Genomic DNA, 14765 nt, shown 5'->3' with positions numbered 1-14765 from the left:
GTTTTGCTCATGGAAGAGGCTTAGTCACGGGTCTGCAACATTCAGATCTGTATGTATCTTGCAAATTTGTATGTCTCCCACATGGACTAGATCCCGGATGGAATTGAAGCGTCTCTTGATGTGCTTGGTTCTTCTTGTGAAAATCTGGATTCCTTCGCCAAGGCAATTGCCCAGTATTGTCAAAAGATTTTCATTGGACCCGATGCACTAGGTTATGACACCTAGATCGGATATGAACTCCTTCATCCAGACTTCCTTCATTTGCTGCTCCTGAAGCAAGCTATGTACTCCGCTTCACATGTAGATCCCGCACAACGCTTTGTTTAGAACTGCACCAACTGACAGCTCACCGTTCAATGTATAAACATCGTATCCGGTTTTGATTTAAGAATTCGTCCGGATCAGTGTCAAAAGCTTGCATCAACGTAACCATTTACGATGAGCTCTTTGTCACCTCCATAAACGAGAAACATATCCTTAGTCGTTTTCAGGTATTTCAAGATGTTCTTGACCGCTGTCCAGCGATCCACTCCTGGATTACTTTGGTACCTCCCTGTTAGACTTATAGCAAGGCACACATTAGGTCTGGTACACAGCATTGCATATATGACAGGTGTTGGAAATATGCCCTAGAGGCAATAATAAATTAGTTATTATTATATTTCCTTGTTCATGATAATTGTCTTTATTCATGCTATAACTGTATTATTCGGAAATCGTAATACACGTGTGAATACATAGACCATAATATGTCCCTAGTAAGCCTCTAGTTGACTAGCTCGTTGATCAAATAGATGGTTACGGTTTCCTAACCATGGACATTGGATGTCGTTGATAACGGGATCACATCATTAGGAGAATGATGTGATGGACAAGACCTAATCCTAAGCCTAGCACAAAGATCGTATAGTTCGTATGCTAAAGCTTTTCTAATGTCAAGTATCATTTCTTTAGACCATGAGATTGTGCAACTCCCGGATACCGTAGGAGTGCTTTGGGTGTATCAAACGTCACAACGTAACTGGGTGACTATAAAGGTGCATTACAGGTATCTCCGAAAGTGTCTGTTGGGTTGGCACGAATCGAGACTGGGATTTGTCACTCCGTGTAAGCGGAGAGGTATCTCTGGGCCCACTCGGTAGGACATCATCATATGCGCAATGTGACCAAGGAGTTGATCACGGGATGATGTGTTACGGAACGAGTAAAGAGACTTGCCGGTAACGAGATTGAACAAGGTATATGGATACCGACGATCGAATCTCGGGCAAGTAACATACCGCTAGACAAAGGGAATTGTATACGGGATTGATTAAGTCCTTGACATCGTGGTTCATCCGATGAGATCATCGTGGAACATGTGGGAGCCATCATGGGTATCCAGATCCCGCTGTTGGTTATTGACCGGAGAACGTCTCGGTCATGTCTGCATGTCTCCCGAACCCGTAGGGTCTACACACTTAAGGTTCGGTGACGCTAGGGTTATGAAGATATGTGTATGCAGTAACCCGAATGTTGTTCGGAGTCCCGGATGAGATCCCGGACGTCACGAGGAGTTCCGGAATGGTCCGGAGGTAAAGAATTATATATAGGAAGTGCTATTTCGGCCATCGGGACAAGTTTCGGGGTCACCGGTATTGTACCGGGACCACCGGAAGGGTCCCGGGGGTCCACCAGGTGGGGCCACCTGCCCCGGGGGGCCACATGGGCTGTAGGGGGTGTGCCTTGGCCTATATGGGCCAAGGGCACCAGCCCCAAGAGGCCCATGCGCCAAGAGAGAGGAAAAAGGGGAGAGTCCTAAAAGGGGAAGGCACCTCCGAGGTGCCTTGGGGAGGATGGACTCCTCCCCACCCCTGGCCGCACCCTTCCTTGGAGGAAGGGGCAAGGGCTGCGCCTCCCCCTCTCCCTTGGCCCTATATATAGTGGGGAAAAAAGGAGGAGCAAACCAATCTAAGCCCCTGGCGCCTCCCTCTCTCCCCGTTACGTCTCTCTCTCGTAGTATAGGCGAAGCCCTGCTACTGTGACGCCCTGCATCCACCACCACGCCGTCGTGTGGCTGGATATTCATCAACCTCTCCCTCTCCCCTTGCTGGATCAAGGCATGGGAGACGTCTCCGGGCTTTACGTGTGTTGAACGCGGAGGTGCCGTGCGTTCGGCACTTGATCATCGGTGATTTGAATCACGACGAGTACGACTTCATCAACCCCGTTCACTTGAACGCTTCCGCTTAGCGATCTACAAGGGTATGTAGATGCACTCTCTTTCCCCTCGTTGCTGGTTTCTCCATAGATAGATCTTGGTGATACGTAGGAAAATTTTGAATTTCTACTTCGTTCCCCAACAGGTGGACACCCCAAAAGAGGGAGAGGGCGATGGAACAGTGGAGGATGACCCCTCCAAGAAACAGCAAAAGCGCCGGCGTTAGCGGCGCCGCTCAAAATCCCGTCAACACAAAAACAGCGATTCCAGCACGGGAGATAATAATACCCCGGAAAGCGCCGAAGAACATCCCCCCGGGCAAGATTTAGCACAGGAGGATGGAGAAACCAGCCCTCATGAGAGAGCGGCCGACAGAGAGGTCGAGGACGATAATTGTATGCCTCCCTCCAAAGACGAGGCAAGCCTCGACGACGACGAATTCACCGTGCCGGACAGAGAGGATCCCGTCGAACAAGAGCGTTTTCAACGCAGGCTTATGGCCACGGCAAGAAGCCTCAAGAAAAAATAGCAACAGCTTAAAGCTGATCAAGATCGGCTAGTCGATAGATGGACTGAAGTCCTTGCGGCCGAAGAGCATAAACCCAAACACCCCTCCAAGTGCTACCCGAAGCGCAGGTTGCTACCCCGATTAGAGGAGGAAGCACTCGACGCGGCCGACAGGCCACCTCGTGGCCGCGACAGAGAGGCCTCATGGCCCTCCACCCAAGCCGCACCCCGTACCAAGGCACAGGAATATGCGCCGGACTTACGAGACATGTTGGAGGACAAGGCAAGGTAAACAAGATCGATCTACAGATCGCGTAGGCTCCCCACGGCTCGAGACGATAACCGTCACGCCGGCCACAAATTCGGCAGGGCCGAACACAGTAGACAAAGCTCATTGGAGCTACGTCATGATATCGCCCAGTATAGAGGCGCCGCACACTCTTTGTGCTTCATAGACGAAATAATGGATCATCAAATCCCCGAGGGTTTCAAACCCGTAAACATCGAATCATATGATGGCTCAACAGATCCCGCGGTATGGATCGAGGATTATCTCCTTCATATCCACATGGCCCGCGGCGATGATTTCCACGCCATCAAATACCTCCCACTCAAGCTTAAAGGACCAGCACGGCAGTGGCTTAACAGCCTGCCAACAGGGTCAATCAGCTGTCGGGAGGACCTGGAAGCCGCATTCCTCGACAATTTCCAGGGCACTTATGTGCGCCCCCCAGACGCTGACGACCTAAGCCAGGTAATTCAGCAGCCAGACGAATTGGCCAGGCAATTCTGGACACGGTTCCTAACAAAGAAAAATCAAATACTCGACTGTCCGGACGCAGAGGCCTTAGCAGCCTTCAAGCATAATATCCATGACGAGTGGCTTGCTCGGCACCTAGGACAGGAGAAGCCGAAATCTATGGCAGCACTCACGGCACTCATGACCCGCTTTTGCGCAGGAGAAGACAGCTGGCTTGCTCGTAGCAACTATATGACCAAGAACCCTGGTCGTTCGGACACCAGGGACATTAGTGGCAGGTCGCGTCGCAACCAGCAGAAGTGCCGCATCAACGGCGACAATGCTAAGGATACGGCAGTTAATGCCGGATTCAGAGGCTCTAAATCCGGTTAGCGGAAAGAGTCATTCAAAAGGAATCCTAGGGGCCCATCCAGCTTGGACCGAACTGAAGGAAATATGCCCTAGAGGCAATAATAAAGTTATTATTTATTTCCTTATTTCATGATAAATGTTTATTATTTATGCTAGAATTGTATTAACCGGAAACATAATACATGTGTGAATACATAGACAAACAGAGTGTCACTAGTATGCCTCTACTTGACTAGCTCGTTAATCAAAGATGGTTATGTTTCCTAACCATGGACAAAGAGTTGTTATTTGATTAACGGGATCACATCATTAGGTGAATGATCTGATTGACATGACCCATTCCATTAGCTTAGCACCCGATCGTTTAGTATGTTGCTATTGCTTTCTTCATGACTTATACATGTTCCTATGACTATGAGATTATGCAACTCCCATTTGCCGGAGGAACACTTTGTGTGCTACCAAACGTCACAACGTAACTGGGTGATTGTAAAGGTGCTCTACAGGTGTCTCCAAAGGTACATGTTGGGTTGGCGTATTTCGAGATTAGGATTTGTCACTCCGATTGTCGGAGAGGTATCTCTGGGCCCTCTCGGTAATGCACATCACATAAGCCTTGCAAGCATTGCAACTAATGAGTTAGTTGTGAGATGATGTATTACGGAACGAGTAAAGAGACTTGCCAGTAACGAGATTGAACTAGGTATTGAGATACCGACGATCGAATCTCGGGCAAGTAACATACCGATGACAAAGGGAACAACGTATGTTGTTATGTGGTCTGACCGATAAAGATCTTCGTAGAATATGTAGGAACCAATATGAGCATCCAGGTTCCGCTATTGGTTATTGACCGGAGACGTGTCTCGGTCATGTCTACATCATTCTCGAACCATAGGGTCCGCACGCTTAACGTTACGATGACAGTTTCATTATGAGTTTATGTATTTTGATGTACCGAAGGTTGTTGGGAGTCCCGGATGTGATCATGGACATGACGAGGAGTCTCAAAATGGTCGAGACATAAAGATCGATATATTGGAAGCCTATATTTGGATATCAGAATCGTTCCGGGTGAAATCGGGATTTTACCGGAGTACCGGGGGGTTACCGGAACCCCCCCGGGGGTTATTGGGCCTACATGGGCCCTAAGGGAGAAGAGGAAAGGAGGCAAGAGGTGGCCGCGCGCCCCTCCCCTCCCTAGTCCGAATAGGACAAGGAGAGGGGGGCGGCGCCCGCCCTTTCCTTTCCCTCTTCCTACTCTTTCCCACTTCTCCTTCTCCAACTAGGAAAGAAGGGAGTCCTACTCCCCAGAGGGAGTAGGACTCTCCTGGCGCGCCCTATGTGGCCGGCCGGCCTCCCCCCTTTAGTCCTTTATATACGGAGGTAGGGGCACCCCAGAGACACACAAGTTGATCCACTTGATCTTTTCCTTAGCCGTGTGCGGCGCCCCAGCCACCATAGTCCTCGATAATATTGTAGCGGAGTTTAGGCAAAGCCCTGCTGCAGTAGTACATCAAGATCGTCACCACGCCGTCGTGCTGACGGAACTCTTCCCCGACACTTTGCTGGATCGGAGTCCGGGGATCGTCATCGAGCTGAACGTGTGCTAAAACTCGAAGGTGCCGTAGTTTCGGTGCTTGATCGGTCGGGCCGTGAAGACGTACGACTACATCAACCAAACGCTTCCGTTGTCGATCTACTAGGTATGTAGATCACACTCCCCCCTCTCGTTGCTATGCATCACATGATCTTGCGTGTGCGTAGGAAATTTTTTGAAATTACTACGTTACCCTTCATGTCTATGGGGTGCCCCTGGCCACGTATATAAATGATGGAGGGAGGAGGAGGCCGGCCCTCATAGGGCGCGCCCAAAGTGTGGAGTCCTACTAGGACTCCCTAGTCCTAGTAGGATTCCACCTCCCACATGGAATAGGAAAAAGAGAGGGGAGAAAGAGAAGGAAGGAAGCGGCGTCCCCTTTGCGTAGTCCAATTCGGACCAGTCCATGGGGAAGGGCCGCGGCCACCCTTGAGGCCTTTTTCTCCTTTCCCGTATGGCCCATTAAGGTCCAATACGAATTCCCGTAACTCTTCAGTACTCCAAAAAATACCCGAATCACTCGGAACCTTTCCGATGTCCGAATATAGCCTTCCAATATATCGATCTTTATTTCTCGACCATTTCGAGACTCCTCGTCATGTCCCCGATCTCATCTGGGACTCTGAACAAACTTTGGTTATCAAATCACATAACTCATAATACAAATCATCACAGAACGTTAAGCGTGCGGACCTTACGGTTCGAGAACTATGTAGACATGACCGAGACTCATCTCCGGTCAATAACCAATAGCGGAACCTGAATGCTCATATTGGTTCCTACATATTCTACGAAGATTTTTATCGGTCAAACCGCATAACAACATACGTTGTTCCCTTTGTCATCGGTATGTTACTTGCCCGAGATTCGATCGTCGGTATCTCAACACCTAGTTCAATCTCGTTACCGGAAAGTCTCTTTACTCGTTCCGTAATGCATCATCCCACAACTAACTCATTAGTCACATTGCTTGCAAGGCTTATAGTGATGTGCATTACCGAGAGGGCCCAGAGATACCTCTCCGACAATCGGAGTGACAAATCGTAATCTCGATCTATGCCAACTCAACAAGTACCATCGGAGACACCTGTAGAGCATCTTTATAATCACCCAGTTACGTTGTGACATTTGGTAGCACACAAAGTGTTCCTCTGGTATCCGGCAGTTGCATAATATCATAGTTATAGAAACATGTATAAGTCATGAAGAAAGCAATAGCAATATACTAAACGATCAAGTGCTAAGCTAACGGAATGGGTAAAGTCAATCACATCATTCTCTAATGATGTGATCCCATTAATCAAATGACAACTCATGTCTATGGCTAGGAAACTTAACCATCTTTGATTCAACGAGCTAGTCAAGTAGAGGCATACTAGTGACACTCTGTTTGTCTATGTATCCACACATGTACTAAGTTTCCGGTTAATACAATTCCAGCATGATTAATAAACATTTATCATGAAATAAGGAAATAAATAATAACTTTATTATTGCCTCTAGGGCATATTTTCTTCAGTCTTCCACTTGCACTAGAGTCAATAATCTAGTTCACGTCGCCATGTGATTTAACACCAATAGTTCACATCGCCATGTGACCAACACTCAAAGGGTTTACTAGAGTCAGTAATCTTAGTTCACACTGCTATGTGATTAACACCCAAAGAGTACTAAGGTGTGATCATGTTTTGCTTGTGAGAGAAGTTTAGTCAATGGGTCTGCCATATTCAGATCCGTATGTATTTTGCAAATTTCTATATCAACAATGCTCTGCACGGAGCTATTCTAGCTAATTACTCCCACTTTCAATATGTATCCAGATTGAGACTTAGAGTCATCTGGATCAGTGTCAAAACTTGGATCGACGTAACCCTTTACGACAAACCTTTTGTCACCTCCATAATCGAGAAACATATCCTTATTCCACTAAGGATAATTTTGACCGTTGTCTGGTGATCTACTCGTAGATCACTATTGTACTCCCTTGCCAAACTCAGTGTAGGGTATACAATAGATCTGATACACAGCATGACATACTTTATAGAACCTATGGCTGAGGCATATGGAAGGACTTTCATTCTCTTTCTATCTTCTGCCGTGGTTGGGCTTTGAGTCTTACTCAATTTTACACCTTGTAACACAGGCAAAAATCTTTCTTTGACTGTTCCATTTTAAACTACTTCAAAATCTTGTCAAGGTATGTACTCATTGAAAAAAAAACTTATCAAGCGTCTTGATCTATCTCTATAGATCTTGATGCTCAGTATGTAAGCAGCTTCACCGAGGTCTTTCTTTGAAAAACTCCTTTCAAATACTCCTTTGTGCTTTTTAGAAAATTTTACATTATTTTCGATCAACAATATGTCATTCACATTTACTTTTCGGAAATGCAAATATGGCAGTAACTGATAGAACTTATATATATATATATGAAAACAAAGTAAAAAAATATATAATAAAAAATAGATAATGTAACAAAGATTTGATGCAAATATATAGATAATGTAGCAACAGACAGTATATGTTCACAAATTTAGGCCATGCCGACCGTGGTAGGTTGAGATTGAACATACCGAGCGCTCCTTGAAGTCATCCGGAGTGGTGAGATAAAACTTCGTTTCCGACTGACCATGACCACAGTTGCCCGGTTTGTGCTCGCACTGTGGACACATAAATGAACACCCACGAATCAGCTAGAACAAAAATAATTCCACGATTTCCATTGGTGGATTAACAGCGACGAATGGACTGCGATAAGAGATGAGTGAAACTGAGTACACGGCCCTATATAACGGGATCACGGATGAGAGATGAGTGAAACTCTGGGCTACTTAGATCGCTATGAAGTTGCATTACCAAGGTATATATCATAGGGCATAGAAATGGGAGGCATTCTGCACAGGGCCAGACCGAGAAACTGGGTACGCGGCCCTATATAACGGGATCGCGGATGAGTGATGGCCAATGAATTTAGAAGACTTGATCTCGAAGTGCCAGTGTCCGGGCCTCCTGGGTGAGGGATTGGCGTTTGTCAGAGTGCTTTAACACTTGACAAGGAAAAAAAGTCTATAGAACAGACACAAAGGCCCGCTGCATTGCATTGAGTTGGGTGTATAACCAGATTTTTTGCCACAACATATGGATTGTTGAAAAAGATTGTCCACATTAGAGACTTGTCAAGCAAGCCTTAAAAGTGTACTAGTATTATTAGTTAATTATCCGGATGTTGCAACGGGGGCAAACATTTCTAAATGATATTTTTCATAATTAACGTGAGCCTACCATCCAATGCCCGATAATACTTTTCATAAATAACATGATCCTTACAATACTCTTCATAATTATTGTGATCCTCCCGTGCAATGCTTGATGATATTTTTCATAAATTAATGTCTGACTAATTTTTTTTGAACACAGTACAAACGTAAGCACACACGCATACATTCATTTCTATGAGCACCTCCAAAAGATTGAGCCAACATATCATTTTAAAATTTATGAAGTCACCGTAGGCATCTCATGGTTGACGGGAACGCTCCTCCCACTGAATGCGCAATTGCCGGAAATCATAAAATAAATCCAAGAATAAACGTGAGCACCGGGACTTGAATCCTGCTGGGCTGGGAATACCACAATCCCTTTAACCATCCAACCATAGGTTGGTTTGCAATTAATGTCTGACAAATCAACATGTGTAATTAATTGTTTGACTAATTAATTGTATGCAGTTGTGGACAAGGCAGAGACTAGGCAAGATAGAACAATTTTCGGCATTAATAGTTTGCCCACAAAACTGACAAAACGATAACAACTACGGATAGCCCTTTTCTAACAATAGAGATCATTTCGAGTGTAGCCAACAACTGTTATTGCTAAGATTAGCCCCGTTACCATCCTTTTTTTTATTTTTCTTCAGGAAACTTTCGATCTATTCATCTTCAATTACGGGAGTACAATGAACACTAATAATAATAAAAATTGTTCTTAATTACAACCATAGTGGACCAGTATTATGTAATAGGACTATACCAAGTGTGCTATACACTATGTACGACTATAGTCTACACTCACCCGCAAAAAAAGAGACTATACTACACTGAATCATCTGCGAGACATCAGGAGAGAAAAATACAAATAATTAAACCCAATGGATTGTGTCTATACTTCCTCCGTTTCTTTTTAATCTGCATATAAGATTGGTCAAAGTCAATCTTAACTTTGACTAAATTTATAGAAAAATATATCAAGATTCACAATATGAAATCAATATTGTTAGATGCATCATGAAATTACTTTTCATATCATATAGCTTTAGTATTGTAGATGTTGATATTTTTGCCTACAAAGTTAGTTAAACTTTACAAACTTTGACTTGACCAACCAACAAGTCGTCATCCACGGGAAGGGATATGTCTCTCCTTGTTTTCGGCCAGCAGAACGTACGTAGTGCTTGCCTCAGGCGCCCCCTAAATGAGTCAGCCCAGCGCGGAGGAGCTCTGGCTCTCCAACACACTTTTCCCCAATTTTTTGTTTTATTATATTTACTTATATTTTTATAGTGAACTTTTTCAATTTAAATGAAGTCCATGCGTGCTCAATAAATGCTTATACAATGTAAATTTAGGTTTCACAACTCAACCGAAATGTTGATAGCACTAAAAATATATATATATTACATTTTAAAATGTTCACGTGATTCAAAAAATGTTCATGCATACTTTCAAATGTTTATACAATGTAATAAAAATGTTCACCTAATTCAAAAATGTATTTTTGTCAATTCATAAAAATGTATGTGATCCTCATATATGAAAAAAAAATTGTACAGTGTAGAAAAAATGTTCCCACAGCTGAAAAAAATTCGTACCATTTAATTAAAATCAACGTGTATTTGAAAAATAAATTTACGCTTATCCAATTGTTTTTCAAAAGTAGGTATCTGAAAAATAAATTTTGCTTCCGAGTTTTTTTCCCGGTTCATCGATCTGGTTCGTCGACTCCTAATCCGATGGCTGTGAGTGGCTAAGTCGAGGCAAGTCGACCTCAGACTTCACTCTAGCAACTTCCGCCGCCGCTGCCGGACACGACCTTGACCTTCCAAACTCCGGTGAGCCTCCAAATGGCCCGCCACCTTCTCCATCGTAGCCTCAGCTATTCCTCCTCCGCCGCGGACATGGTCGTCTCCTCCATCCGCCTCCTCTCCGCCACTAACCCTAGCAAATCAGCCCCAGCCCCCGCTCCCCTTCAGCCAATTAACCGCAATCTCGATCCAGGAGCAGCTCCTCCCCATCCTCCTCCTACCACCACCCTCCTGTCCCCGGCGGACCGCCTCCGCGGGGTCTTCCTCCAGAAGCCCCCCGGCCGCGCCGCCCTCCACCGAGCCCTCTCCTCCACGGGCATCGACGCCCTCTCCCCCGAGGTTCTCTCCGATGTGGTCGGCCGCGGCAACCTCAGCGGCTCCGCCACCGTCGACCTCCTCGACTGGGCCATCTCCAGCGCCAAGCTCCCCCCTTCCGTACAGTCCTGCAACATCGTCATCAGGGCTCTGGGCAGGAGGAAGTTCTTCAGCTCTGTCGAGCCTGCCCTGGAGGTGATGCGGAAAAATGGCATCTTTCCGGACTTAACCACGCTGCAGATCATCATGGATACTCTGGTTGCCGCCAGGCAGGTCAACAAGGCCGTCCAACTGCTCGAGAGCGACCAATCTGGGTTAGGAATTGGGCAAACTTGCAACAGAAAGGAGGCCTTCTCTGCTCTCATCGAATGCCTCTGCCGGAGGTCACATGTCGGCATTGCCAGCTCGCTCGTACAAGCCGCCCGTGGACAACCATTCAGTCTTGATAAACAAGTGTACAATGATGTGCTTGGCGGTTGGGCGAGGTTTGGGAGGGTTGATAAGCTGGAGCATTTCTGGGCAATGATGCTGGAGGATGGGCTAGTGCCCGATGATGTTTCGCATTGCCATCTCATTGAGGCATTGGGGAGGGCAGGGCAGGGCGAGGAGGCACTCAGGGTGTTTGAGAAAATGGTGCAAGAGGGATACGGTCCAACTACGATGGCCTACAATGCACTTGTTTTCAATTTTATTTCACTGGGGGATTTGGACAGGTCCATCAAGTATTACAAGGATATGGTGGACAACAATTGCCCTCCAAACAGTGACACATACTGCAAGATGATTAGAGTCCATCTGAAAGCACGCAGGGTGGCTGATGCACTTCAAATGTTTGATGACATGTTGGCTCAAGGTATTCTGCCAGATACAGGGGTAATTACATCATTCATCGAGCCACTTTGCACGTTTGGGCCTCCTCACGCTGCCTTGATGATCTACCAAAAGAGTAGGAAGGCTGGATGTACGACATCCTTGAAAGCATACAAGCTTCTGCTTGAAAGGCTTGCCAGGTTTGGGAAAAGCGGGACAGTGTTGAACATTTGGGAGGAGATGCAAGAGAGCGGGTATCCATCCGATAAAGAAATTTATGAGTTTATTGTAAATGGGCTTTGCAATGTGGGTAAGGTTGATGCTGCTGTTTCCGTGGTGGAGGAATCACTAAGGAAAGGCTTCTGTCTAGGGAGAGTTGTTTATAGCAAACTGAACGACAGGCTGCTGGAGATGAACAAAGTGGAGACTGCATACAATTTGTCAAAGAAAATCAAACATGGGCGCACACTTGCTAATTCACGCAACTATTGTCGTGCTAATGGTTGGCACCTGTGATTTGTGAACATATTTGGCTGGCACGCAACTATTTGGTATGCTGGTCAAAGCAGTTCCATATGGGTTTAAAGTAGCCTCATTTGCATTCTGCAAAAAAAAAACGGCAAAGGTAAAACGCAAGTTTGGCATGTACTTATTCTTGACTGGCTATTTCATTCATACCATGTTATTGTTTATATCTTTTTACTGGCTAGTTTTAGTGGGGTTATTCTGACAAAATCTTGCCTGATGAGTAGTGGATTAAGTAGCAGAAAGCTACATCAAACAATGAGACAAAGTAATCAAATCGGTAGAATGGAATGGATAGACATGTACTGTTTTCTTGTGTACTTCTGGTGCTCTGGAGAACTACAAACATCATATTAGACCTGGAGTTTTAGAACTTGGGTTCCTGGGGGAAATGCAGAGAAACTATTACAATAAATCAGTTGGATCTCAAGTATCAGAACTGGGGTCCGTTTAGGAGTCGCTGAGAAATTAGCCTGATGTATCCTCGAATAACTGGACTTCAAGGTACAAAAGAACAGCAATACTTGAAGGTTGAACTGGTAGACCGACCCTGAAATGAACTTGTAATATCTGGTAAACGGCCACATCCTACCTGGAATGGAACATCACATCTGCAAAATTCAGTTTAGTCCCAGTTATCCTGTTGCTGACTGCTTTTGTTCAATTGTTGTGAGTTTTATGTATGGTCTGTATCCATTGATAATATAATCTGTTAGTTGCATATTTTCCGTAGCGTTGTTCTCATTGTATATATATTCTTTGCTCTGCTCGGTATAAAATTTTCAGTTCATTTTTGTAGGTTCTGTAACTACCTATGCCTTTTGTCTTCACATGATGTAGGCTGCTGATTTCAATGAAGATGCAATCATGGATTCAGGAGATAACTGCCCAGAACTGTTGCTATCAGGTATGAGGACTGATATATCATGTGAGGTCAAAGAAGAGAAGTGCTTATTACACAAGAAGAAAATGAAAAGACAGGACATTTTATTACAGTAATGTTACCTGGTGCATTTGATCATTTTGTTTCAGAGACACGTGAGGAAATTTTGCTGAAAATAATCTGCATATACTTTCAAAGCCAAGCCATGTGAATTACTTTTGGACCAATTTATTTCTATCAAATTATGTAACCTATGCTTGGCGTATGCGAGACAATTTATTCTGATCAATATATACTATGATGCCTTTTGATATTTCGTTATGGAAAAAATGTGAGGGAATGTTGCCAGAAAGTTCTGGGCTTGATGGATATGTCCACCAAGTTCTTTGTGGTTGTATGTAAAGTCTACCTTCTCTGTGTTCTTGTTGCTCATATAGGGCAGGTTCCCAAACAACAATATGCAGGTAAGTTATGTTGAAAAATCATGACATCATTTGAGTTAAACAGAAAACTAAGTTATGTCCTGAATCCTCTGCAGCAAAATGTTCGCTGCTTGGATCACTAGAACAAATTCTTCATGCTGCTTAAACCCTGAGAAGAAGTTGTTGTTACATTAACCTTTTATAGAGCTCAGCATGCAGGGGTTGATGCTTACATGATATTTGTATAAGTAATAATTAGGGATGCAGAACGGCGTCCCGCAAAAGCGCCAGCTAGTACAAATTACTGTAATGTGCTCTTACAAATTACTGTAATGTGCTCTAATCCAGCTAAAACAGTTTTTTCTCGTTTTGAACGGGAAGCGGGGTGGATCGGGCGCCGCCCTGCATCCCTAGGTAATACTTACAGGCATTTGAGCGCAAATATTTTGTTTGCGCAAAAGGTAGCACATCATAACTGTAACTATGGAAACAGCAACAGACAGGCGAAGATGCTGAAAATACAGGGCTTGTACCGCCAAAAGTCATGAGGGCAGCTAAATCACAACCTATGATAAATACATTTTCTGCAGCTCTCATTAGAAGGTCAAAAATAATCATGCCATCGCATATAAATGTACCGACCAATAGCATAGTCACCTAGTCAGTGACAACTGAAAACACAAGATCATGAAAGCTTGCCAGTACATCACAAAGAGGCTGTAAATAGTTAACTTGATTTATGCCTTTCAAACCATTCGCTGCTACAAACCGGGTAGCAAACGGGAATTTAGTTCAGTTTGCAATTTTTGGCAATAGGTGTCTCTGTACGCTTTGCCTTAGTCACTCAACTTCCCTTTCTTTTGCTTATTAAACCTTGTGTTTAGGACCAGTTGAGGAGATAATTTCATTTGCATAGGATGGAAACCCCACCGCCAATCATGTAAATAAAATTGTCCCTTCCCCGCAAAAATAGAAAATAAAAAATAAAATTGTCCATTGAGAAAATGTAAATAAAATGGTAAATGACTGACGAAGGTTCAATAGAATCTCCTCTTTTTTTGGAGGGAAAGCAATCATGACTGCTTTATTGATTCTCAAATATAGTTTCATTACATCTTCTACTACATTGGGTGATCTCCAGTCGAGATACAAGTCTGGGATCCCTCGACATTGGCAGCTAACAATCGGGAAGGCTACAGCATTACTCTCTCTAGAACAAAAACTGTAGCTATATCCTATATGTGAAGATCACTTCCATGCAGTCGGAATTGATGATCAGCAGCTCTAACTCTCGCCGACGGCGGGCATGCTC

At 44.6% G+C, this 14765-nt stretch overlaps 1 protein-coding gene across 2 annotated transcripts; it reads left to right on the top strand.

The window, feature by feature from the left end:
• The first annotated feature begins 10466 nt into the window (after window positions 1-10466).
• LOC125511300 (putative pentatricopeptide repeat-containing protein At5g43820) lies at window positions 10467-13383 on the top strand. 2 transcript variants are annotated; one of them, XM_048676633.1, is made up of 2 exons: window positions 10467-12248; window positions 12948-13383. In XM_048676633.1, the coding sequence occupies exon 1, from the start codon at window positions 10538-10540 to the stop codon at window positions 12137-12139; it is 1602 nt and encodes a 533-aa protein (XP_048532590.1). In that variant the 5' UTR covers window positions 10467-10537; the 3' UTR covers window positions 12140-12248; window positions 12948-13383. The 2 variants fall into 2 exon arrangements, with proteins under 2 accessions (XP_048532590.1, XP_048532589.1); XM_048676632.1 differs by having other exon boundaries at window positions 12989-13379.
• Window positions 13384-14765: the final 1382 nt, after the last annotated feature.

The sequence above is a fragment of the Triticum urartu genome, chromosome 5, assembly GCF_003073215.2.
Source record: "Triticum urartu cultivar G1812 chromosome 5, Tu2.1, whole genome shotgun sequence".
NCBI lineage: Eukaryota > Viridiplantae > Streptophyta > Magnoliopsida > Poales > Poaceae > Triticum > Triticum urartu.
The sequence above is the reverse complement of the archived record's forward strand: the minus strand, read 5'-3'. Positions and strand labels throughout refer to the sequence as shown.